A 24,542-nucleotide genomic window follows, 5' to 3' on the forward strand; every position below is an offset into this window, starting at 1 on the left:
GCCTATGATAGAGAATGACAAGATCCAACGAATGGATAGTGGGGGAGCACGTAAGGATTTTGGAAGCTATAAAATCGGACCGGGACCCACCGCAATTCTAGCTCCTATATCGTATTGAGCTATGCATCGTCTGGGTGTGCAGATGATGATGTCTATTACGCATATTTGCAGCTGTAGGAAATAGCAGCATTGCAATGTACTCTTGGCTCAAAACAATATTGTACGACTCGTCAGGCTTAGATGGGAGCATACAAAATGGCACCATCAACTTCAACAACAACCTGTGGTGGCTGCTTCTATAATATTCGTTAGTACAGATCTTCGAGATGATAATCCAAATCGGACGACTTAGAAAGTGCGCTAGCCAAAACAACTGTCTAGTCTGCCTAAGCCAAAGGCAAAGTCACCGCAGCGTCCCTGGATTGGCCATCGGAATTCCGGCTCTTGGTTTTGGCGTCCGCGCATCATAAATTGAAAGTTTCTTGTGACGGTGTCGAGCGGACGAACAATGTCAGCCTAAATGTTGAAGCACGGCCTCTATCACCTCCTGCTCGCTGAATGCCGATTTGTAGATAAAGGTCACTACGTCGTGATCGAGCTTACATCTGATCCCCAACTATGCGTCATTGACGCGACCCCCGGCTTCGAACGTCAGATCATGGACTTTCAATATAATTTAGAGATCAATGATCATTTGTTGGAAGTCGTAACAGACAGCAGGAAGTGCTTGAGTGCGGTGGCTGGGACCCTGGTGTCACCGGCCTATGGTGATCCTTTCATGGTTTTTGTGTCTGAACGTCTGCTGATTCACAGTCGGCTCTACTCTTCGTTTGCTTCAATGGCCCTTTCAATTTGAGGTGCTCAATCAATTGAAAGTAAAGTATTCTCTTCCAAGAGCAAATACCGTGTCCGTTGTTAATTGCCTAGCGCTTTGTCTGTTTCACAGCAATACCATGCATTCTGAAGACTTGACTACCTTTTCATATTACAGCTTCTTCTTAGTCAATCCAAAGATAATACAAGAGCCTCTACTGGAGCTCTATTCGAAAATGTGTCGATGGCGTTGGCAGAGAGCATCCGGTTCAACGATGAGAATGCAGCTCTAAATGGGTGGTAAATTTCATCTAAAGCTAAATACAGGCCATGGATCAGTGCTGTTTTAGTAGTCGACTGGAACAATGTTACGTTGTTGTTGCTCACAACTCGTTGATAGTCCACGTAGACCGACAGATATTCAATAGAATGGATCCATTACCTTAGATATGACAAAGTAAAAATGGTAGAACGACTGCTGAGTAAAACTGTCGAAGTGGATTAGAGGTGAATCAGAGATTTGGAGCACGGGTAGCTTCAGAATAATCTTCGAGTAAATAACTAAGAACTAGGCTATCATATCTAAAGCTAACCATGTAGATATAACCACTTGCATCCGGAGATGAATCATAAAGTGTCCACTGGTGACTCTGGTAAGCATGGTGCGACTTTGCGCGCCATATGCATCCTTACACCAAGCCCATGTGTTTCACTACTTTCTGTTCCATTCAATCTTGAGCTCTTGTACCAACTTGCTGTAGGAACAGTCACTATCTGGAACAAACCGATCTTTGTGGAGGGTATTGTCCAAGTAGTCAAAGTATTCGTAGTGCTCTTTGTCAGACTGCTCAAACTGGTAGCACTGCAGCGTGATGCACACCGTCTTGTAATTATTTTGGAGCTTATGGATCTGAAACTGCTTGTCGCCTAGCCATGTGACATCCCCCTTGCTCAGCTTGGTCGTTTTACCAACCTGCTGCGGTTGGCGGCCCTCTTGGACGGCATCATACCAGGCGCAGTCAATGCTACCATATAGGACTTTGATCACCGCCGATGCCTTTCCGTGGTCATGGATCGGGGATGAATGACCCGGGGGCCAAATTTCCATCACGTACGGTATTCCAGGGGAGTTCGCCTACCCAGGGAAAGCAATACCGTTAGATACAAGTCGACTAGACGCTGTAAATAGGGGTAGACTGACCAAGTTGTTTCCCACCGTAATTCGCAGATAAGTCTTCAATTTGTCATGAAACTCATCCCTTTTCTTTTTTTCTTCCAGGATCTTGCCGCACACCAGGTTCGGATCTCGACAACTATAGTCGATGGCTTGTGCCAGCTGAGGAAAGCTGGCGGACTCCAATGAGACATTGTGACCCGCGACATTGTGATACAGGTCTTGACATCCACGAGGTAGATTGGCATATGTGGTTCGAGTGTATTTGTCGAGATCGTCGAGAGATACCTGCTCATCTGAGACAACTAGAGGAGGCTTGTCCATCGTGACGGGCAAGGGGTCGTATCTCACATCCTGCGTTGGGATTTCCTAGAGGGGCCGTCATTGCTTGCGTCTGCTGGACACGGAGAACGCCGCTTACCCTGCCATCTTGTTGAATTTCGGTTGACTTCAGTTGGTCCATCCACTGTTTGGACGGGTTGTCCCCATCAAAATGCGCCTCCAGGTATGTCAGGGACGCATTTGTGAGATGTTGACCGTATCGGAAGCGTTTATTGCTTCGATCAACAGATATCCAGTAAACCGTAGGGTCCTTCTTGGATTGGACATTCAAGTAGGCAGATGCAGGTTGCTTCGGATAATAAACGTATGGAAGTTTCTTCGGGCCTTCTGATGTGCTCGGCTCTGTTGGGTATTGAATCACGGGAATATCTCTGAATGGTTTCGAATCGGCATCCTTCATTTGCAGGACACAACTCTTAGCGGTGACCGTGAGCTTCAAGGTTGGGAGATCCGGTCCCGCGGAGCGGACAATAAACTCCAACGTCCCTGTTGTCTTTGACCGGACCGCTATGGTCCCCAAGCCTCCAATCGTCATTTCAATAGAAGAATAAGGGACATGACCAGAAAGAATCCCATCTGGCTCGGGGGCCCAGAATGGATTGGTGAAATGCTCGGGGTCTGCCATGATGGATTAGGTGGGGTTGGCTTGGATCGAGGGCAGTAGGCGCTATCGTGCATCCACGGTTTGCTGTTCTTGTAGAAAGCTGGGAGTCCATCGTGGTCCTTATATAGCTTTGGGGGCGGGTTTACAGCTCGCCAAATGCAGCGATCCATAACTGCAAATGACGTGGCGGTCGGCATCAGCTGAGGGGAGACATGATGGATGCATAACACGGCACGTTAGCCATGCGAATCAGAGAGCGTAGTGGTGATTTGAGTAGTAGCGCCTGGCCGAGGATCATAAGTACCATGCATGGTCCGATGGCAGGCTGAGCTGAAAGCCGGGGTGGAATGCATTGGACTGGACCTCGTCTGCCAGAAACAGTCAGACGGATCAACAGGTTTGCGGACCATCCTCGAAGTTAAGGATCCTGTAACATTGGGATATCTCGTGGTCGATCTAGCCTACTGTTACAGGTAGGCTTTCATATATTGTTCTCTCCGGGGTTCCTTTCCCTGGATCGTTCTATCTCAAGAACGTAGTCTGGGGTCCAGGCAGTTTCCGCCTTATTTGCCTCCAAGAATCCGCTAATGTGCAATTGTCATGTTTTGCACGTCTGTGCGTTTCTGCATGAGGGAAATGCAGATCTATTAGTAACCTTTCGTCATCCAACGAACCATCCCAAGTGGGTCAAGAGAAGCATACGAGCTGAGGGGGAAGCGGGGATACACCCGGCGGCCCGATCACCGTCCATTCTTAGTACTGGCCATGATTGGAACACTTTGCAGACAGTATTGCAGAGACTTTTTTCTGCTGGCGGGGTCGCTCCAATAGCACTTGACTCATTAGTTATGCCTCACTACGAGTAGCTTGAATTTGGCATCCACTTTATATCTCAATCGCAGAAGACTGCCCCACGACCCACACCTCTCATGTAAGACAAAATGACCCTGCGACTGTTGCCACTTCCTACGTGCAATGCACGAGCTGATCAAGATAGTGCATCAATTCCAGGAGCTATAGGCGTTGTGAGTCAGAGGGCCCCGTTTACCATTTAGATCCATTTGAAATCTCTTCCTCTGCATTGTAGCTCCTTGGTCGAAGGCATTCATGAAGAGACAGCATGCTTATAGACATCTTTCCAGGGGCTCACGGTATAGTGATCAGTTGCTGAACCAGAGAGTGACGTGACCGGGCCAGGACCGACTTAGGGAATACAGGGTAGGTGACATTCGTGCGATGTAGAAAGAAACAAGCAATAGAAGTACAAGTAATGCCATAACTGAGCGGCAGATTCGCGAAAACGACATGTATTACGGCGTGTGCTGATTGGAATCTCTGTGGAAGAAGTTGTGCGGAATCTATGTTGCCTCGCCGTCACTATGGTCAGGGAACGACCATATCTGGCTGGAAGCAGAAGAGAACAGACATCAGCAGTAACATGCGCTAATTTTGAAACAAGACAAAGATTGACATGTAAAGTTTATGTAAAGAGCTTTCCTAATCCTACAGAAGGAAATTCCAGCTGTTCATAGTTTGCAAATGCTCCGAAAGGCGCTTATCGGGGTCAGGAATGTGCTTAGACGTCGGGTCATCATGAATATGAAAGAATATGAAAACCACAAAGATGGAGCGGCAAAACAGCAACGATCAAGTCAAAGCCAACAAATGCAAAAAAGAAAAAACATACAACAGGAGGGATTCGCTGGTGGTCACCCACCCAACTACTAACCTCCCGGCGTGTGGCTTAAGTACGGCTGAGCGGACGGGAAGCCCTGTTCTCCACACCCTATGGTCGTATGTATCATTTCGATGGACTGTAATAAACTATATAGGGAACTAGGTCAATGGATAAAATATCATCGACTGTGATCTGTTCGCCTGTTATGGCAGGATACTCAATCCTTTATGCTATTAAGGCCTCCTACCCTTTTACATAAAGCCCTCAATCTCATGTAACAGCTCCAAATACCTCATCCTAAAAGGCGAATGCTGCTACAACGCCTCCTGGTCCGTCACCCACGGATAACTACAGCCACCACTCCCTCCTCGGATTCGGCAAGACATGGCTCAGGATTATGAACCGGAGAGGCCCCGTAAAGAACCACACCACCGCCAGGGTTTCCAAAGAGCAGATTCACAGCCCTCGTCACATCCGTTGCTATGCAGAAGTGACATCCTAATGTGATTTGGGATGCCATGCTTACGCGGGCGGGTGGGGAAAGGCGGGGGTGGGCTATCTTTGTGATGCTGAAGATCGAACGGCGGACATTGGTAGGGGGGGAGTACGCCTACGATTGATGCAACGCAGGATGCATAGTCGTTCGGTAGGCAGGCTCGCTGGCTAGTTCAGCTGGTGATAGGCTATTCAAGTTCAGAGCTGTTCCTGCAATATACGCAGCGGACCTGTATCAATTTGACCCACGGGGGGTTCTACATAACGGGAAGATGGATGATCTCGTATGATGACCACTTTTGCGGTATCTATAAACACAGTGGTAGTAGCGTGCTATAGTATGTGTAAACTGTGCCTGATGCCCATCTACTCTACTGTCACAATATATTCAGGAATGTATTCAAAGCGGCCGGCTACATTTGTACAAACTTATCAACGGCGGGCGAAGTCGCGCGCATGCACGCTCCCCGATCCTGAGCGGGACAGGAGGACCTTCAGAAGAGCTCGGATATCAGTCAAGAACTCCGCGGCAGAAGCAGGGCTGGCAAAGGCAGCCGCGGAGGAGGAAGTGGGCGTAGCCACCTCAGTGCTCTTGGTAGGAGCCGCAGTCGATGGGGAGGCGACCATGCTGGAGGACACGGCAGTCGAAACAGGACTTTGTGTGGCAGCCGTCGTCGGGCCCGCACTGGTCGCAGTAGCGGTTGTGCTCTCCGTAGGGGCAGCAGACTGCACGGTTGAAGGAGCAGAAGCAGTTGCAGAGGTGGCGGCACTGGAAGAGCTAGTGGCGCTTGAAGAGCCGGAGGAGCTTCCGGAGCTTCCGGAGCCAATCTCTGTAGTAATCGGGCCCTCCTCCACGTAGACGCCGGACCAGAACCAGTCTTCCGCCGCGTCATCGGATTCACTGCCTGGCAGACGCAGCTGGCCGACGTGCCAGTCAGCGGAGTTGGAGGATGTCGAGGCGCTAACCGGTGCGACAACCTGAGTCAAGGGCTCGGAACCATTGGATGCCCACAGGCCAACTTTGTTGGAGTCGAAGTCAATGTCGTAGGCGAAGTTGTACCACGTACCTGCCTCCAGCTGGACCGACCAATGCGATTTGCCGTCCGCGTTCCAGCTCAAGGTGTTGTCGGAAGCGCCCGATGCGCCATACTTCAGCTCCGTGAAGTGGCTTTCGAAGAATGCAATCTGGTGCTCGAACGAGGGATTGGGGGGGTTAACCTCCTTGGTGGAGAGAGAAAAATGATAATACAGGTGACCCGAGCCCAGATTAGCCTTGGTCTGCGGAATGAGCTCGGAGCGCTCCATGGTCTGCCCATTCCAGAAAGAAGTTCCATCCTATAGACCATGGTTAGGTGAAGTAAGACAAAGGGTTACACCTGGCATCACACACAATAGTGATTCGCAATCCCTGGGCGTCGGCAGCCGCTGGGTTCTTGAATTCGGAGGAGATGCCCAAATACTCGGACGTTTCACCAGAGCCGTGAATGTACCATTGCCACGCACCGACCTGGTTCGACCAGGACCCTAGAGCTGTCAATAACGTACTGGTACCAAGATGGAGGGTTCTGTACATTTGTCAATGTCGTCCACGGTGAGCGAAGAATCGGAAATACCGCTCCACAGCACGGATCCAGCCAGCGTGGAAGCAGGAAGAGCGAGAAGAGTAATGAGTGACTGCATAGTGAGAAATAGAAATAAAATGAATGAAAATAACTTGACAATGCGACCGGCACAGTTGGGGAGAACTTGTGATTGTGGACATTGGCATCTTTAAGAGTAGGGAGTGGGTCCGGTCAAGATGATACTGAAACAAGGGAGGGTGAAGCTTGTTCCATATTGATTATCAATTCGGTTCTTCATGAAGAAGCTTGATAAGATAGTCTAACCGCGGAAATTAAGCGCTCGATTGATCCGGCTTGCTTGCGAGCTATACTTGAAACAACAGCATCTAATGGTTGTCTGACCATCTATGAATGGTGTGGAATTTAACCCTTGGTCAATGCGAACTAGTTTCATTGGTGGAATAACCGTCTGTCCAGGTTGACTATTCGACCTTACTGCAATACCTTAGTAGACTATTTGTTCCATATAAATCCTGTCTATTTGAAACCTGCCTACCGCTTAGGCTTTCTTGTCATCCAGCACAGGGAGAGGAGCCCTAAGTCCGGTGAACCAATGGATTTTCTACCGCAATTAAAGAGCCCTAAAGGGTTTTCAAAAATCAATTTATACATATTTTTTGTTTCTCACTTCCTTTGTTCATTTAATTTCTTATTTTTTACTTTTATTTCTATTTATTTGTTTATGTATTTATTTATATTTTGAATTTTCTCTAAGCTCCATCGCCGCAATCCTCATCGTCAGACAGTTCGAAACATCATTCGCACCTCCCAGTGAACGGACAACTTGAATGATACAAAAATCTCAAAGGTCATGACAAAGGCCCGAGGAGCCATTTGGTGGCAAATAAGCCGAGAATATTGCTCGATGGTATCTTCGTCATCCATACTACCAAATGCACTTGCCAACGCCTTCAATGTCACAGCGACATCACACAAAAAGCGCAACAACTTCAGAAATACATACGCCCACCGATGGTAAAACTTGGTACATATGACCTTTCTCCTTCATTCAGGCCCCTCTATTTCTAATTAGCAGCTTTCAGCAGGTTATCCTAGCCCAGGGTATACCGCGCGCGCTGTATGTCATTGCGGCGCTTTTTCACAGTGCTGTAACCCTTCATGTCACACGATAAAGCCGCGTCACTAAGATACCAGTCGACGCCCTCGATGCAACAAGGAGTAGTAAGCGAGTCAGTGTCCTGAAAGTCTTTCAAGTGAGTGAAGTGGCTGGTGAGAACCTGGAATTCCAGTTCGCCAGTCACAGCCTTGGCGCCGGTCGAGGCGATGTCGGGAAGCGACTCGAACATAGAAAGGGGAGGCGTGATGGATCCCACTAGTACAGTCTTCGGGTAGCAAAGGCCGACGAGAAGGAGTTATCCTTGTCTACAAGAACATGATACTGAATCTCTGTCCCTGCCAAAAGAATTGTGAGCGTACTGACTACCGGCGGCATGGGCGTCGGAGATCGGCGACCCAACCGGTAGATATATTTATGTTAACCGCCGGGCCGACGACATCCTCACCTACCGTGGAGTCACAGTCACCCAACAGCCCCAGAACGGGGTTTATTGTTGCTTCGCTAGTCGGAGGTGGAGTTTGATTTGCAATTTGAATCACCTCCCTAGGCCGAATGGTCTTTACAGAAGGCATCTGAAGCGCTGTTGGATGAGACGATACTATAAATACCGGCCGCTAATGCATGGTAACTGCGCCGCACCAGGGATGTCCAGCCCCCTCACTGGATCTTGTACTTATAAGACGGTGCTTCTCCTCTTCCTCTCTTGCTGCCTCTTGGGGTGTTTCTGAAGCGATCGCAGTTACAGACGTTTTACCATCACCACCATGTCTCCGTCGCTTGAAGACCAAGCAATGCATCAACTGCAGTCGCAGCAATCCAAACTGCTGGACAAAATCGACGAGCTCCGCACCATCGGAGTCGGCGGTCTCGTCGAACTCCCGCAATTGATTGTTTGTGGTAACCAGTCCAGTGGGAAGAGTTCGGTGCTCGAGGCGATCTCGCGCGTCCGCTTCCCAGCCAAGAGTAGCGTCTGCACGCGGTTTGCGACCGAGGTGATTCTTCGTCGCAGCCCACAGCCAAAGATCCAGGTCTCGATCGAACCGGGCGAGTCGAGAACCAACGAAGCAGACCGCCAAAAACTGCGGAACTTCGCACCCCAGGCATTCTCCAGCTACGAGGACCTCCCGGAACTCATTAAAGCAGCGAAGGAATGTATGGGCATCAACGAGGAAGACGCGGTCAACTCTGGGTTTAGCGATGACGTGTTGAAGGTCGCGATCTCGGGTCCTGATAAACCGGAATTGACTCTGGTTGACCTGCCGGGGCTGTATCTTGCCACGAGTCGTGATCAGGGGCCAAAGGGGATCCAGATAGTCGAAGCCTTGACGGAGAAATACATGAAAAACACGCGCACCATCATCCTGGCAGTGATCAGTGCGAAAACGGACTATCATTTGCAGAAAGTACTGGACATGGCAGAGCGATTTGACAGCAAACGCGAGCGGACGCTGGGTATTATCACGCAGCCGGACATTCTGGAAGCTGACTCCGAAGAGGAAAGTAATTACCTGCGCTTTCTGCGAAATGAGAAAATAGCCCTGCGACTCGGATGGCATGCGTTGCGGAACCGGTCCTTCAAAACATGGAACATCTCCGACGATTCGCGAGATGAGAGGGAACGGGCTTTCTTCGAGCAGGGCCGGTGGGCATCACTTTCGCGCGATTGCGTGGGAGTCGAGAGTCTTCGACGCCGGCTCAGCAGTGTTTTATTGCAACACGTTCGTCGCAATCTTCCCAGTCTGGTTGCTGATATCCAAGAGAAGATTGCCGACCGGCAGAAGCGAATGGCGAAGCTGGGACCTGCACGGTCGACGCTGCAGCAGCAACGTGGCTTTCTCTTAGGGATCAGCAGCAGCTTTGAACGCATTACCTGTCAGGCCCTGAATGGAATGTATGCAGATGAATTCTTTGGTGAATTCGGCGATGATGCGCAGGATTCTCAGGACTTCCGCCGGCTCCGAGCCGTTATCCGTGAGTTGAATGAATGCTTTGCCGACGCCATGAACGTTCGTGGCTCTCGTCGGGTTGTGAGGGGATTATTGGACCCGAGATATGACTTAGAACAGGAGAAGCAAAAAATGTACATGGCAGACTGGTCGCCAGAATACATCACCCGGGAAGCGCTGGAGAAGGAAATAGGCGACCAGGCCCGGAAGAACCGTGGCATCGAGCTTCCAGGCAGTGCAAACCAGTTACTGGTAGGCAGCCTATTCCGGGACCAATCTAAACCGTGGGAGGACATCGCTCGCGTACACTTACTGAATACCTGGGAGTCCGTGAAGTACTTTGTTTGCCTCCTCATCCGGCACCTCACGGATGAAACGACATACACACTCCTGGTGGGCACGGTTCTTGCACCCCAGCTGGAGCGAATGAAGGATGGTTTGCTAAGCAAGTTGGGAGAGCTCACGGCCTATATCAAGCGCGGACATCCGTTGCCCGTTGGAAAAAGCTTTCTATCTAAAATTCAATCCGCCCGAACGGCCCGTCAGATTGAGACGTTGAGGAAGGGTCTGAGCCTTTCTCATCCATTATTGGCACCCAAAAATGGTTCGGAGTCATTCAATGTCAATGATCTAGAGAGGGCTGCGTCCGAGCTTCAATCGTCCAGCGATCAATTCGCCGCAGCCGAGATCATCGACCAGATGCAGGCATACTATGATGTGGGTTCGACACATAAACATCTGAAGAGCTATGCTAACCAACCACCTTTGAACAGACGAGTATTGTCACCTTCGTAGACAACGTTGCAACCCTTGCCATCGAGAATTGCCTTCTCAGTCCAGTGGAGCACATCTTCACCAGCCAAACTGTCAATAACATGGACGACCAGCAGATTCGCGAGCTTGCCGCAGAGTCATCCCATGTTCAGCAGGACCGACAACGACTGGATCAAGAGCTAAAGAGATTACAGGCAGGGCTGGACACTTTCAACATCTTCAGCACCGAAAGCTCCGCATTACAGCGACCGCCTATATTTGGGAAATCAGCCTCAAAACAGCCGTCTGTGTTCGAAAACCTCAATTCAATTGCGCTACGCAAGAAGAGCGAACCGCAGTCCAAACGTAGATATCCCAGACCCATGCCATACGATAGTCTGCGCTAACCTATCGAGCAGCACACTTGGTTCCTGCAACGGCCAGTCCTTCTCCACCCGTGGTGTCAGGCGACAACAACAATAGAAACAGTACGGCTTCTTCAACACGTCATCTAGGCTCAGCATTCGGACCACCCTCCTCCCTCGGTACTGGTTTTACGCTCAGCGGAAGCTCTAGCTCTGGCAATCACTCCCCTGCTAAAAATACCAACCAGGAAAACCCATTCGGCCTTCCCAGGGGTAGTTTCCCTATAGCGAAGACTCCCAGCTCCTCGGAGGGATTATTCGGCTCATCGCTCTTCTCCAAAGCAGATGCGGTTAAACCCTCGGTAGAACCAGGACGGGGTCTATTTGGGAATTCCAGCTTCAGCCAACCGTTCGGTAGTTCTAGCATGTCTGGTTTGAAGGATACCACTGCCAAACATAATCCCATAAAAGCGCCAACCACAGAGGGATTTCATCGGTAGGACGAATTAAGTACCTAACCACATGGACAGAGCATGTTTCTAATCGTTGTTGTCCATGGCAAGAACCATCTTCTCCCATGGCCCGGATTCAGACGGAATGTTGCACCAGTATCAACACATCTGTATCCTTCGTCGCTTTGGTGAATATTCTCCCGAGGTTAGTCAGTATATATGACATTGCATCCACCCCCAGCTCACCGCATTCTGTTGTTTCGCGGTATGGCTAATAGCTTGCTATCAGGAACTGCGGCTTGGGGACTATGCGAGAGGCTTGAGGTTCGCCCTTGACAAGGTTTCCTGATGAGAGGCTTCCTTCGCTAAATAACCAGAGGCTTTGAGTATGCGATGTGAGAGTAATTTTCTTCAGCCAATCACATTTGAACGAAGCTTTGTGTACAGGTGTCTAGGGAATAAACAATCTCAAATCCTCGTCAGGAGCGTACTATGGTCCAATCGTGGGATAGTCATTTGGAACTTTTTTAGGATTCAAGCAGAATTTGGTCAGCCAATTACAATTAGCAAAGTACCGAGCCATTCATAATTGGATATCTCTCAGTAATATTCCTAAGGTGCAATGGCTAGACCACAGCCAACAAAGAATCTAACAAACATGCTACCAGAAGCTATGCCAGTGCCGACTGCACTTATTCCCTAGAAATATCACTCCAGTTCCTAATATCCAGTTTGATAATAGTCCAATTGATCTACCAGATCCTCTGCACTGGCCCAAAAATAGTTACGATAATTCAGGTAATGGTTCCCCCACATTGTTCCAACTCCATCTTCTTTTGGTGGAATGCGGTTGAGATGATATGTGAAATGCGAAATGATTGGGCTCTGGCGGGCATTTTCTAAGAGTGGAGACGACGAGGCCATGAAGAACCCATCAGATTTGGTTTCTTTCACCATGCAGCCGATTGACACTTCAACATGGAAGGCTCTCCGTCTGGCACATTGATTGTTATCAGGTGCGGTAAAGAAACAGATGGACCACGCCTCGTGCACGAGGTATTGTGCAAACTCGATGCCATCGCATATACTCCGGTGTGGTAAAGGCTCTGTCAGTGCTGTAATTGGCGGTTCCTCCAGTGTGCGATGATCTCCATAGACCAGAAACCCCCTTCCCCCGTAGATTAACCATATAACTAGTGCAGACCTTTGTTTAGCAATTATCTTCAGAAGATGATCTACATCTAGCTATCTTTTGAAAAGGTAAACGAATAGAAGAAGACTTTTTTCACTGGCTATAGTCAGATGTAGTTATGTGAACTAGTTGGTTATTATTATTCAACGATCTCTATTGCCACTTACATGCTTCAGGCAAAGGTTAAATCGCCTAATAAGTAGTCCATACTAGTCCATAATAGTTCTAGATAGACAGAATCGCGGTACAAGCCCTATATAAGGAATATTGTTCTCCTGACTGCACTGTATCTATCTCACCCAAAACCTGAACTTTATTACCCACTTCTCTTCTTATGTATGCTATCTACTGGATAAAAATTAATCAGTTCTCAGAAGCTAGCGTTTCTACCTTCCTTCCTTTTTTAACCACAAGAACTTTCACGCACATATCTGACTTCTCTAAATAGGCGGCGTGGAGCACCCCCCCGAAATAGCAATACACATAATTATAGTAATACATAAGGCTACTAAATCTTAATCTCGAGCGATAAGAGTGGGAATAGAACAGCCTTCCTTCTTATAAAATTCTATCTATAAGGAGAGTCATCATGATCTGTATACTATATTTTCAAGTACACATTAAAATAATCTTTTCTGGTCTACCTCGAGATCAGCTCTGAGAAACCCTGTATCGGCAAGGCTGTATCTATTGCAGGCAAACTGTACGCATAGCAAATTCTGAGAACATTTTTCGAAGATATAGAATTATCTTTGCTCTTGAGATAGATTTCATAATATTATCAAATAACATTAAATCGAGTGCCTGTGTCGGTCCCGGGTGGTAAAATCACCCGATAGCCCTACTGGTATTCTCTGCCGACAACCTCCGGGCGCCTTGCTTTTACAGCCCAACATCCTAAACCCCCAAAATGACCCTACGCGTCTTGTCTGACCTTGGAGCGCACCATTCTGGGTCTTTGCGGGATAAACAGATACGTCCTCTGCATCGCCCCTGGAACCAACTGTTGATGTGGCGGCAGCTAAAGTTAGGTCTAAGATCCGTTCATCCTTTTTTTTTTTTTTTTTTCAAGCTCGAGTTCAGCTCACCACCTCAGTAGCTAAGTTAGGACACGATCACCATCCATCCCCCTTCCAGTGCATCCAATCCCAAGCCGTGCCAACTTGTCGGGGGTATCTCTCTCAGCGTCTTAGCTCAGATCGGCAACGATCGACAGCATTATTGACCCTCAACCTCCAACTCCAATCTACCGCTTGCATAAGAACAAAAACACACCGAAACGCCACAAAAACTCTGACTTTTTGGGTAATGCCTCGGAAATGAACAGAGGGATAGTCAGATACTCGTATTACTTTTTATTGTCCAGTGTAGCAGTACTCTACTTGGGGAGAAACGAAACAGTCACGATACAATTTACCAGACCACAAATCTCCCGAGTGAATTGAGCTCTTCTTTGTCTGAGATTTCGATCGTTTAACTACAGTGCTGACCAACTCCCGACGGGTGCTGCTGAAACTGCCGGGTTAAATCTGGACCCGATCTATGCTTATCACTTTTGCTTCATGGACGCCAAGATGTGCTAGCATGTACAGAGTAGATTAGAGTCAACCGAGGAACAGGACCGAAGACATTAATCCCAGGAAATCTTTCCCTAGGGCTGAGATGAGACTGAAACCTACCAGCTCCGGTCAAAGCGAGGTGGGGGGGTGGATTGGGTGTGACCTTAAGAATTACTATCACTTCTATCTTGCCTTCGACATACAGGGATCATCTTTGCCATGTGAGCTTCATCCAGTTGGCAGATTATTAAATGCGAGGAGCGGCCAATGGTCAAAGAGATATCGAGGGTAGCGGTAATTTTAGTTGACAGAGACCAAAAACAAACTTGAGACTAGCCGGAACTACTTGGAAAATCCACACTGTTGTGAACATCCCAATCTCGCTCAGCTTCGTGGGTTGAAGTTAATGCATGCCGTGATACTTAAATTAACCTTAAGCCCCAATGATCTGCAGGTCTATCCATAAAAACCGTTCTAGTGTAGCGCCACGCCAGAAACCAGCTCAGCTTGGTTGGTGTAAACCTCTTCCCCTTCTGGTACCAAACTGAGTTTTTTTTTTAAAAGAAAAAAAAAAGAAGTTTGTTCCCTCCTAAGTGCAGCCGGTTATGGGTGTCCAGATGGATCTGACTTTTGGATACGAACTCCAAGAAGGGCCTTGGAAGAGGGAAACCATCTCCTGTTGATCACTTCTTTTGTTAACACGAATCGTATATAAAAATCGATCCATCATTATAAAAGCGTGTACCGTGCCCACGTCTAGATCGGACTAACGCATTCTCTCCCCCCCCTTCCGTCGTCAGACTTGTACTTCAAGTTTTCATCACTTCAATAGTTCGCCATGACTAAATCATGGATCGCGTCTCTGCTGCTAAGCGTAGCTGTGGCCTCTGCGGCCACCGTCCCCGAGTTCGGGTCCCTCAGAAGACGGGCTCCTAGCCCCGACGTCATAACCAACAATTTCGTGCCTATGAGGACGGTACACAGCTCGCAATCTAAGGGACTCCGCCGCCGTGAGTGGAACGGAGGTACGGCGAGTATCACCAATCGGAACGCAATGCAGTATGTCGCCACAGTTACCTGGGGGGATGAACAATTCGACATGCTGTTGGACACTGGATCAAGTGATACCTGGGTCCTCCAGGAAGGTTATCAATGCCTCGATAGTAAAGGCGCTCCCACAAATGTAAGAAGTTCCACCGGCCTTACTTTCTTTCCTCGGGTGAGGCGATTTCTAATATGCCACAGAAAAGCCACTGCCCCAATGCACCCAATTTCAGTGGGAATTACACGGGGGGCCGGATTGAGAATGTGCATTTTAACCTCACCTACGGCACAGGAAGCGTCATCGGCACGTATGGCTGGGAAGATATTACCATTGCTGGTGTCACCGTCCACAACGCCCAGGTGGCCAGTGCTACTAAAGCATACTTCCCAGTTCGTGGAATCAGTGGCATCTTTGGCTTAGCTTTTTCGTCCGTAACAAGCGAGTGGCCTGGGGATGATCCGTCCAAGGATTCGGGAGACATGTATATGAACTACGAGCCCGTCTTTTATAGGATGGTTCGGCAGAAATTGAGCCTGCCCACCTTTAGCTTCGCACCAGAACGGAACGGCAGTAATGGATACTTGGCATTTGGTGGTATTCCTCCAGTGAACACTACCGGAAAGACTGGATCTACAGCTATTCTCAGTGTGAGTTCTTTTTCTTTTGCGTGTGTGTGTCTCCATGGAAAAGAGGGGGTAAGATCTCTGCGACTAACTCGTGCTCTATTTCTGAATGCTAGACCCAAGTAACCGGTACAAAACCCGCCATCGACCGAAACGACTACTACACCATCAACGTCGACGGGGTAACCATTACAAACCGAAGTACTCGTACTTCCAACCCCAATAGCACCCATTTCCCCTCGTTCCAACCCATTGTGGATACTGGTAACACTCTCACTTTGGTCCCCAGTGGTAGGTTTCCCCCCTCCCTCTCTCCAACCTGTCAGCCTCCGGACAGCTATCGACTGCACCACGAGTCGTGTGACCACTAACGTTTCCGATTTTGGTTGAAATAGACCTCGCTGCTGCTATTGCCGGTTCCTTCAATCCTCCTGCTACCTTTATCAAAGATGACAATCTCTATGAAGTACCCTGTAACGCCACTGCTCCCAAATTGGACTTTGCCATTGGCGGTGTGAACTTCACCATGAGCCCGGCCGACTTGATTATGCAGACTCTAAAAGATTCGGAGACTCAGATGTGTCCTGTCGGAGTCCAAAGTGGCGGAGGCCAGCTTGGCTATATTCTTGGTGGTACCTTTCTGAACAATGTGCTGTCAACATATGATCTTGGCGCGCTGGAGGTAAGATTCACTGCTCTTGCTCCAAATACTTTCAATTAGGTCCATTTCCAAGGGAAAGAAGAGGGAGAGGGGGGTGGGGGGGGGGTGCGGTTCTGCGAAACAGTCCAGTTGTATTGAATTCCTCATCCTTAGTACTGCGGTCTATTACACTGGCAGTCTGGCATGCAGAGAGCAGTATCGATTGCATTCATGTTCAGGTATCAACTGTGAGGCATACGATCTTTAACCTCTTAATATTTTAAACTTCTATGAGGAAGCATAATGGCATCAATAACCTAAAAGAGTGTTTTCTGAAAGTAGTTTTAGTGTCAGATCGATCTTGAACTGAGACCAGTCGCGGCTAGCACAAGACCGAAGGATGAAGACTTTTTCATAGTTAAACTCTAAAATAGTATTTAAACCCAGGGATGTATTATGTAGACGAGGTACCGTACTATTATAGGAAGGTCATATCATATATGTTGGTCATATTGCGTATTGTCCCACTGATTGGCCTTGAAGCATGTAATCTTTTCCCATTTAGGAGGGTCTTCTAGGATAATAGAAGTATAGCAGATTCTGTAGATACCTGTAAGGAAGGTAGACAGATAGAATAGGGTGCCTAAGTGCAAAAACTAGGAGTGAACAAAATAAAAACGTATGAATAAGTTAAAATTAATTTTATTATTCAAAAGAACTCTATAATAATAATATAAAATAAAGATACTAAATAACGTAGTAAATTAATTATAGAAAACTAACCGAAATATATAAATAAATAATTTTATATTTTCTAAATATTTCTATTTAGTAGTATTCTTAGTATACGATTCATATCTCTGCGATGGCGAATATTCTCGTGATCAAAAGTAGTTCATAAAACAATAGGACTTTCTACAGCCTACTATTTGTTGATAAATCCTGCTATGACCAATGTGACGGAATATGAATAGTTGGAGATAGAAAACAATAGCTCCAGCTATCACCCATTCGTTTTCATAGCCAACTGGGGAGACCTGCGGGGTTAGGGTTCGTACGTAGCGGGATATTCACGCAGATTATTCATTAACCCATTTGTATCCACTCCACCAGAGTAATAATCTCCATGGGAGGCCCCTCCTCTTCCCTCTCTGATTTCAGTCTTTATCACCGTTTTAATTAAGACTTTGTATCGTGCAATAAAAAGAGTTAGATCCGGTTGAACTGAATTCTCGAACATACTACAGTACAACTGGCTCTCCGTAAAATAGCTTCGGCTTAACATCTACTTCCCAGCTCGCTACAGCATCTCGTGAAGCCCCACTGACAGCATCCATCCTCTAAAGTCTATTGATGATGCTGACCACTAGTTGCGGTATAGTCGATGATGATGATAGCGATGGTGATTCAGACACTGATACTCGCCTAGGCGATAACTAAACACCAGTCCTAGAAATCTCAGCTCCGGGCAAGTACACCACTCTGACCTATTCGAGGTGTCAGCAGCCAGTCCATAGAGCAAAACCCCGCCTAGAAGGTGATCTGCATCTAGCTCTGTATTCAAAGAGCAAGGTATTAGAAGAGGGCTGCCTTGGCTGGCTGTAGTCAAATATAATTCTGTGAACTAGCTAACTAAAAAACTAGAATCGTATAATAACTAGGTAAATCATGACTATATAAGGAAGTGGGCATAACCCTTCGCTGCAGTTTGTACATATTTTCTTATTGCACAGAAGAGCGACGCGAAGCAAGAATTCTCTATTGTCCAACACGCGATTCTTCGAGCCATTTTAAAGTCACAATGCGAGTCATTTACTTCTTCTCTGCCTATCTTATGGCCACAGCGATGGCAATTCCAATCAATCCGGACGGATCGGAAGTTTTGGCTAAGCGTGGAGCGTTCGAAGACCTCATAGAGGAGGAAGGTCATACAACTCAACGATAATTGCTAGATGGCTAGGGCCAACCGACAGCAATGAATAGATGGCGCGGGCTTCTCAGGGTAAACCGGCAGAGGACTTTACACCGGAGCCAAAGGAGGCGCTTAAAAAGCGCAACAGGCGAACAGGGGGGAGGCGGACAGAATTCACGACAAGCCGCAAGCGCTAGGGGTGAACGGGAATGACAAAGTCATAGACGCGAGCCTTAGGAGAATTCTTGGACAGGCACCGCGGCTTCATTCAGATAGGGCTATCTTCAGGTAGCTAGCCCTTGAAGAAACAATCGATGGATAGCTCGGCTGAGTCTTGATATGGTTTTCCCCTATTGACCTTATTGTCCTCCATATCTCTGTCACGGACTCAGGATAATTCCCGTATGATGACTGGGCAGCATACCGTGCCCTCTGTGCGTAACTCAGGTGTGCCGAGCCGCCACGGCGGAGTCCACATCCATTGCCTTTTCAATAACGTACAGTAGCCTAGGAAGCTACCTGATCCCATACAAAGATTCCGGGGCCCATTATCTGCAAGACAAGCAGAACACCCAGGCTCTTTGGCGTGGCGGGGATTCAGAATAATGTATATAAATAAAAAATAAAAAAAAGAAAAAAACATACAACAGGAGGGATTCGCTGGTGGTCACCCACCCAACTACTAACCTCCCGGCGTGTGGCTTAAGTACGGCTGAGCGGACGGGAAGCCCTGTTCTCCACACCCTGTGGTCGTATGTATCATTTTTATATCGTGTTAGATATATATATGGAAATGATGAGATACTTCATGGTTGGCCACTTGGCAATCTTCCAAGCTTTTATCAAACGCGAAAAAATGTAGAGATTTCATAGACTCGATAGGATAAAAAAATTCTAAATGCCCCATTCCTTCTTCAACTGCTGCTTCCAAACCTCAAAGTCGACCTCCTCGCCATCCACCAGCATCTTTCCCGATGGTACGGCCTTGGGTCGTGGGGGAACATATATAAAATCCTTGACATGTTTGGGATTGCATTTCCTGATCCCCATAGTCCCCGCCGCAAGCAGACTGGCACAGGCTGGACAGAATGCGGTATCGAGACAGATGGGGCACTGGTAGGAATCGTCCAGCGTAGGAAATTCTTTCCGACAGGGTCCATCACAGGTCAGCCAGTTGGAGTCCTCATCGTCCGGGCTTGCATTGTCGGTTGGCCCCTCTGGACCGTCTACGGGATATTTCCCAAAGACTTCATGATATGCAGCTGCGGTCACATTTTTGACATCGCCAGCCGCCACGAGTGCATTCAGGAGGTCCAAGAATCCTAACACATCGTTCTCAGGATCGTCATCGGACAGAATCGCAATTCCCCGTTTGATGGATGATTTGAAGAGAGCCCGAGCTTCCGCTTCACGCCCGCTCAAGCGGTAGTAGATCCCGAGGCAAATGGCACGCATACTGGAGACAGTCCAAAGTGCAGACTCGTCGTTTAGCTTAATCTCTTTCCCGAGCTTTTCGAGCTTTGCTCCGGCTTCTTCTGCTTGCGGGGTTCCGATTCCTGCCTCCACAGCGTCACAGAGAAACTGCTTCGCCAATTCGAAGGAGGCCTTCAGCTTCGAGAAGCCAATCACAGTGTCGTCCTTCGACGAGGCGTATGTGTTCATGATTTTCTCCCAGCGCTTGACTGCCTTCGCCTGATCTTGGAGGAATTCACTGTAGATTCGTGCCAGGGACATGTCGAGCTGGGCGGCTGTCACCGTCTTCGACGCCTTCCGAGCTGCACGGGCGGCAGTACGCCAGGACTCTACCATAAAATCGAGGCTATCAGTGGCCAATGCCGCATCTGCAGCGAGCACGAAGTAACGCGTGTCTTCTGCGGAGTTGTCCCACAGGGACTGTGTCAGCCGCGAAAAATCTTCGTCCGGAACCGGGGTGTTGGCTAAATTCCGGAGCAGGTCTATGGTGGCTTCATGATCGTGTTTGGCACCATAATGCTCCAGAAGCACATTAATACATGTGTCACAGTAGGGCGTTAGCGTCTGTGCTCTCTGGTATGCCTCAAACCGCTTTTCTAAATCCCCAAGCTGCTGATAGGACTTGCCAAGGCGTTCTAGGCAGGTGTGCATACTGGCTTTGAGTCCCAAGTCGTCTGGATTGGTTTCAATTTGTACCGATAAGGTCTGCACAATTTCCTCATCCAGGTCTACAGCTTTCTGCCATTCCCCTTTCATGGAATATACAATGGCCATGCCAGCTTTGCTCAGCCACATGTCCGGATCGAGCTCGACTGCTTTCGAGAAGTAATCCAGCGCCTGGTCAAAATACTCCAATTGGCGCAGGACGATAGCACACCGGCGATACCACAGCGCATTCTTTTCAAAATCGCCGAACTCGGCAGCTGCAATGATTTCTTCCGCCGTTGGGTTAAACGTTTCCAGGAAGTTCACCTCTTTACCCTTCAGAAGACTCTGGTAGCTCCATACCACCGCAGCCACCGGAGCAGCCAACCACATATTGTCTGCGACATATCGCTTCGTGCACAACATGGCAACCGGCTTGATTGTTGTAATGGGATCCTCCTTGGTTGAGGAGATAAACTCCCGTTCATCCGGCGTTAGTGACTCCAAAACTTCCTCATCGTCCCACCACTGTCGGATGGCTCGAATATTTGCCTCCGTTGATACCCAGCCTCGATAGCCTATCCAGCCCGTGATCGCTTCTTCGGATCGAAGCGCTACCAACAGCATTTTGGCAATATCGCGTCTATCGTCAAGGGAGCAGTCAGACGCGGGAGTTGTCAGGAGGTGATGTACCCAATTTTCGGCCGCATGACGGAGCATATGCTCACTATCGTCCGCTTTTTTCGCGAACTCCTTATCAGTAAAGATCCTCAGAAAGGTCTTGAGCACGTGGGCCTTCGCACGTAGATACTCAACCCCCACGGGGACATGGCTGTCCTCATCGGAAACCTTGCCTTCCGTCGGATCACGGAAGAAATCGCCAATGGATGCGTGACAGAAAGTGAGCGTCGTGGTCTCTTTGTGGGAGTCAAAATCCGTAAAGTTCTCAACATCCTCAAAGGCCTCCTTCTCCTCCTCATCTCTCTCCGTTCCTTCATCGTCAGATTCATCGAAATTGTTCCTGTTCGTGGACATCATCTGCAATTCCGCGGTGGTGAGTCCGTCCTCGCGGTCCAGGCTGAAGAAGGAGGCAAACTGGCGCCGCAATGCTCCTTCGGGATAGATCATACCATCTCCTTCCGGTGACTTGAGCTTGAGGATGAACTCAATCTCAGCCAGCGTCAAGGGCTGCCTCGAACACGTAACCCATAGCAATATCTCATTGAGGAATTCCAGCTCCTCCTCATTAGAGCTCGTCGAGAAGCTTACGAGGACGTGGCGGAGCATTTCTTTGAGGCCCTTGGGGGCTTGATCCAACGCCTTCCGAATACTGGACTCGTTCCGTTTCTTGACTAGTTCTTGGAGCATCAGGTTCACCCAGAGAAACATGCCCTCCGCTCTCGCCGATAGCTTTTCCACAATTTCCTGGCGCAACTTCGCTGACACTCTGCGAAGGACCACGGACTTCTTGATGCTGGTGTGGATGTACTGATTTATATCTCTCGAGTTCTTCTGCGTCGTGACATGAATTGTCGGTACCTCCACCTCGAGGCCTTCCAGCAGCTGGTCACTTATGTGAGGTCGACCAATAACAGCAAGCTGCAGATGTGATTCTGCAGCAGAGCCATAGAGGTCTTTGGCCAGACTAAGGAAGGTCCGGCGCTCTTCATCGAACGCTTCATCGACGCCATCTAACAGGATATAGACATTGCTGTCGGCGTTGGGATTCTTCACGAAGTAATCGACAAAGAGCAGTCGCCATGCGCTCTCGAGCGTGCTAATCGTCTCGTACTCTTCAATAGTGGCGAGGTGTTTCAGGTACACCGGGTCGTTTTTGCTGATTTGCAACGCGAGGTCCCGCAAGGCCTGGTGGAATGACCTCGTCTCTGGGTTGTCGTCCTTGAAGAAGAAAAACCCCACCGATGTCAGCGACGTGTTTTGAACACCCGGGGGATGCAACTCGAGAAGATGGCTGATGATATTCGCCACGATGTATGACTTTCCCGCTCCAGGATTACCCGATATAAACATCACCGGTAGATCCTTGTCATACCACTCGTTGAAGATCCGCTCATCTCTCACCCAATCTCCGGTGCCCGGTATACGGGCCTTGTTGATCTTATCATACCAGTCCTGCGCCGAGTCCGTCTTGGACGGCCGGAGAACCTTGTTCACATGTTCCTGCAGTGCCCTTTCACGATCCTCGCTACTTTCCTGCTTGTTCTCCTTGACCGAAACCAGCAAGGTGCCAAGCATCTCCTGCACCTCATTGACCCGCACGTTCACTTGGTTGACTGTCATACCCGTTTCAATCACAGTGGTATGGGTCGAGGTGACCGTGGCTGACATCCCATCCACCACACGACCCGTGCGTTTCGACTCGGTCAGCGTCTCAGCCCCAACCAAATCTGCTTCCACCCTAGTTAGCTTGTCCAGCTTCCCCATGGCCCCCTGGATCGCATCATTGCTCCCCAGCAGGATATTGCGCGTGAACTTGAGCAGCCGGCCGCGGCGAATGGTTTTCGTCGAGAGGGCAAGAATCTCGACCAATGTCACGAGAATATCACTGAGCTTATTGCTGAGATCATCCGAGATGGACTCCCGGCTATAGGCCTTCAGTCGGATCGTGAAGTCCTAGACGGGGTTTAGACACCATTGCTCGCCATCGCCGATGGATTCCCTAATCACCTTCAATGTTCCCATCAAATCCTGGATCGCATCGTAGGACGCAGACACCCCCTTCGCCGCCCCCATCAAGTAGGTGACGGCCCCAAAGACCAGGCTACTCGGCGGGAAGACCATGGAGGCACCGCCCGCGGCCAAATTACCGAACAACTGCACGGGGATCATTGCGGCGTTGAGCACATCGAAAATCGCGCCCCTCTTCTCGCGAAATTCCCGAAAGCTGTTGTTCCTTGCGTCAATCTCTTTCGTTAGATCCTCGACATTCTGAATCTTTGCCAGGAATTGCACGTCGAACGGCTCGTCGGTGATCTCCTGGTACTTCTTGATTGCCCGTTCGTAGATGGCGGGGATCTGGTTCTTCGGAACCGTCATTCTTGCTGCGGGTGTATGGAAAGGGATGGTCGCTCCCACCAAAATGCATGATCCAGAGAGAATACCTGCGGGAGAAAGCGTCATCCCGAGTGATGGTGGGATCGCCCGCTTTATACTAATCGCACATCTTTGGGCCAAACCCTCAAAGAAAGCGAGCAATCGTCCTGATTGGTGTCTCCGCCGCAGTAGAAACGCACTAGACTATGGGGCCAGCCATCATCTGACAATCTTCAGGCAATGAGGCTTCTATTCCTGTCCGATTCGGGCTGGATATCTGATCCTGCCTGTCAGGCTGTCAGCATCGCTTGTAGTATTAGTGTCGAACCAAAACCACAACGGTCCAATGCAAACTCACCGGACCTCAGCTGCGGCTGGCGAGAGCGGGGTCCTTTACGCCTTTACGAGGGCCTGAAAGTGATAATCTCCCGGGGCCCGAACAGATTGGCGGGCTGGGAGGAACTAGTCCGTGGGCTTGAATATCGGGGATGCTATTGGTGTGGTTGTGGTGGGCCGGATTCTAGCTCGCCTCGACTAACTACCAAGTAGGAAATTCCTCAGGACCACCCTTGCCCCGAAGGGGACAAGATGCGAACCTTCACGAATGATTGGGTTGGAAAGCGGAAATGAATTCGGATTTAGCTCCTGGCTCGACGGTAGAGTCAAGATTTGTTGGTGGGTATCCCTATGAGATTCAAGGTTTTAGCAGAAACCCATCGAGCCGATCGTTCCTGTCTTATCAAAAGTCAAAAAGGACAGTGAGCGCCTGAAATACTATGTACATAGTGATATTCATAACTTGAATTCACTCTCTTGTCGCTCCGCAATCTGATACCCGCTCATTACCGAGATTGGAAAAAGCCCTAACACGCCAGAACGAAGGACCATATATCGGCATCTCGAAGTCCTAAAGCGAATCTGATTCCACATGTTCTCCTATAGTATGGTTCTTCCCCACGACCCCTTCACATTGTTGGTTCTCTCCCGGCAGGAAGGACCGATGTTGATGAACCATCCGAGGTGATAAGCAACTCCATGGCATCAACACAGCACACGACAGGCGAGATTCAGCCAGGC

General features: G+C 48.9%; 6 protein-coding genes across 6 annotated transcripts; 2 read left to right on the forward strand and 4 right to left on the reverse strand.

Moving 5' to 3' along the window:
• Nucleotides 1–236: 236 nt before the first annotated feature.
• Nucleotides 237–2,954, reverse strand: BDV38DRAFT_276612 (cysteine dioxygenase; the record flags this gene model as incomplete). The annotated part of the gene is made up of 4 exons (XM_032058251.1): nt 237–296; nt 1,562–1,948; nt 2,015–2,356; nt 2,409–2,954. 4 exons carry the CDS (start codon nt 2,952–2,954, stop codon nt 237–239), a joined length of 1,335 nt encoding a protein of 444 aa, XP_031919589.1.
• Nucleotides 2,955–5,538: 2,584 nt separating this feature from the next.
• BDV38DRAFT_276613 (glycoside hydrolase family 131 protein) lies at nt 5,539–6,786 on the reverse strand (the record flags this gene model as incomplete). The annotated part of the gene is made up of 3 exons (XM_032058252.1): nt 5,539–6,441; nt 6,497–6,630; nt 6,678–6,786. The coding sequence occupies 3 exons, from the start codon at nt 6,784–6,786 to the stop codon at nt 5,539–5,541; spliced, it is 1,146 nt and encodes a 381-aa protein (XP_031919590.1).
• An 817-nt stretch (nt 6,787–7,603) lies between these two features.
• On the reverse strand, nt 7,604–8,284 carry BDV38DRAFT_231586 (uncharacterized protein). The gene has a single exon (XM_032052946.1). It carries the CDS (start codon nt 8,033–8,035, stop codon nt 7,781–7,783), a length of 255 nt encoding a protein of 84 aa, XP_031919591.1. The 5' UTR covers nt 8,036–8,284; the 3' UTR covers nt 7,604–7,780.
• Nucleotides 8,285–8,416: 132 nt separating this feature from the next.
• BDV38DRAFT_166 (putative dynamin GTPase) lies at nt 8,417–11,001 on the forward strand. The gene is made up of 2 exons (XM_032051871.1): nt 8,417–10,469; nt 10,526–11,001. Exons 1-2 carry the CDS (start codon nt 8,571–8,573, stop codon nt 10,910–10,912), a joined length of 2,286 nt encoding a protein of 761 aa, XP_031919592.1. The 5' UTR covers nt 8,417–8,570; the 3' UTR covers nt 10,913–11,001.
• A 3,910-nt stretch (nt 11,002–14,911) lies between these two features.
• On the forward strand, nt 14,912–16,462 carry BDV38DRAFT_276615 (aspartic peptidase domain-containing protein; the record flags this gene model as incomplete). Its single annotated transcript, XM_032058253.1, has 4 exons — nt 14,912–15,256; nt 15,319–15,765; nt 15,858–16,032; nt 16,137–16,462. The coding sequence occupies 4 exons, from the start codon at nt 14,912–14,914 to the stop codon at nt 16,460–16,462; spliced, it is 1,293 nt and encodes a 430-aa protein (XP_031919593.1).
• Nucleotides 16,463–19,180: 2,718 nt separating this feature from the next.
• Nucleotides 19,181–23,756, reverse strand: BDV38DRAFT_231593 (NACHT and TPR domain protein). Its single transcript, XM_032052947.1, has 2 exons — nt 23,100–23,756; nt 19,181–23,045 (listed from the first exon to the last, which is right to left on the reverse strand). The coding sequence occupies exons 1-2, from the start codon at nt 23,550–23,552 to the stop codon at nt 19,188–19,190; spliced, it is 4,311 nt and encodes a 1,436-aa protein (XP_031919594.1). The 5' UTR covers nt 23,553–23,756; the 3' UTR covers nt 19,181–19,187.
• Between the last annotated feature and the right edge of the window lie 786 nt (nt 23,757–24,542).

The sequence above is a fragment of the Aspergillus pseudotamarii genome (assembly GCF_009193445.1).
Source record: "Aspergillus pseudotamarii strain CBS 117625 unplaced genomic scaffold BDV38scaffold_1, whole genome shotgun sequence".
NCBI lineage: Eukaryota > Fungi > Ascomycota > Eurotiomycetes > Eurotiales > Aspergillaceae > Aspergillus > Aspergillus pseudotamarii.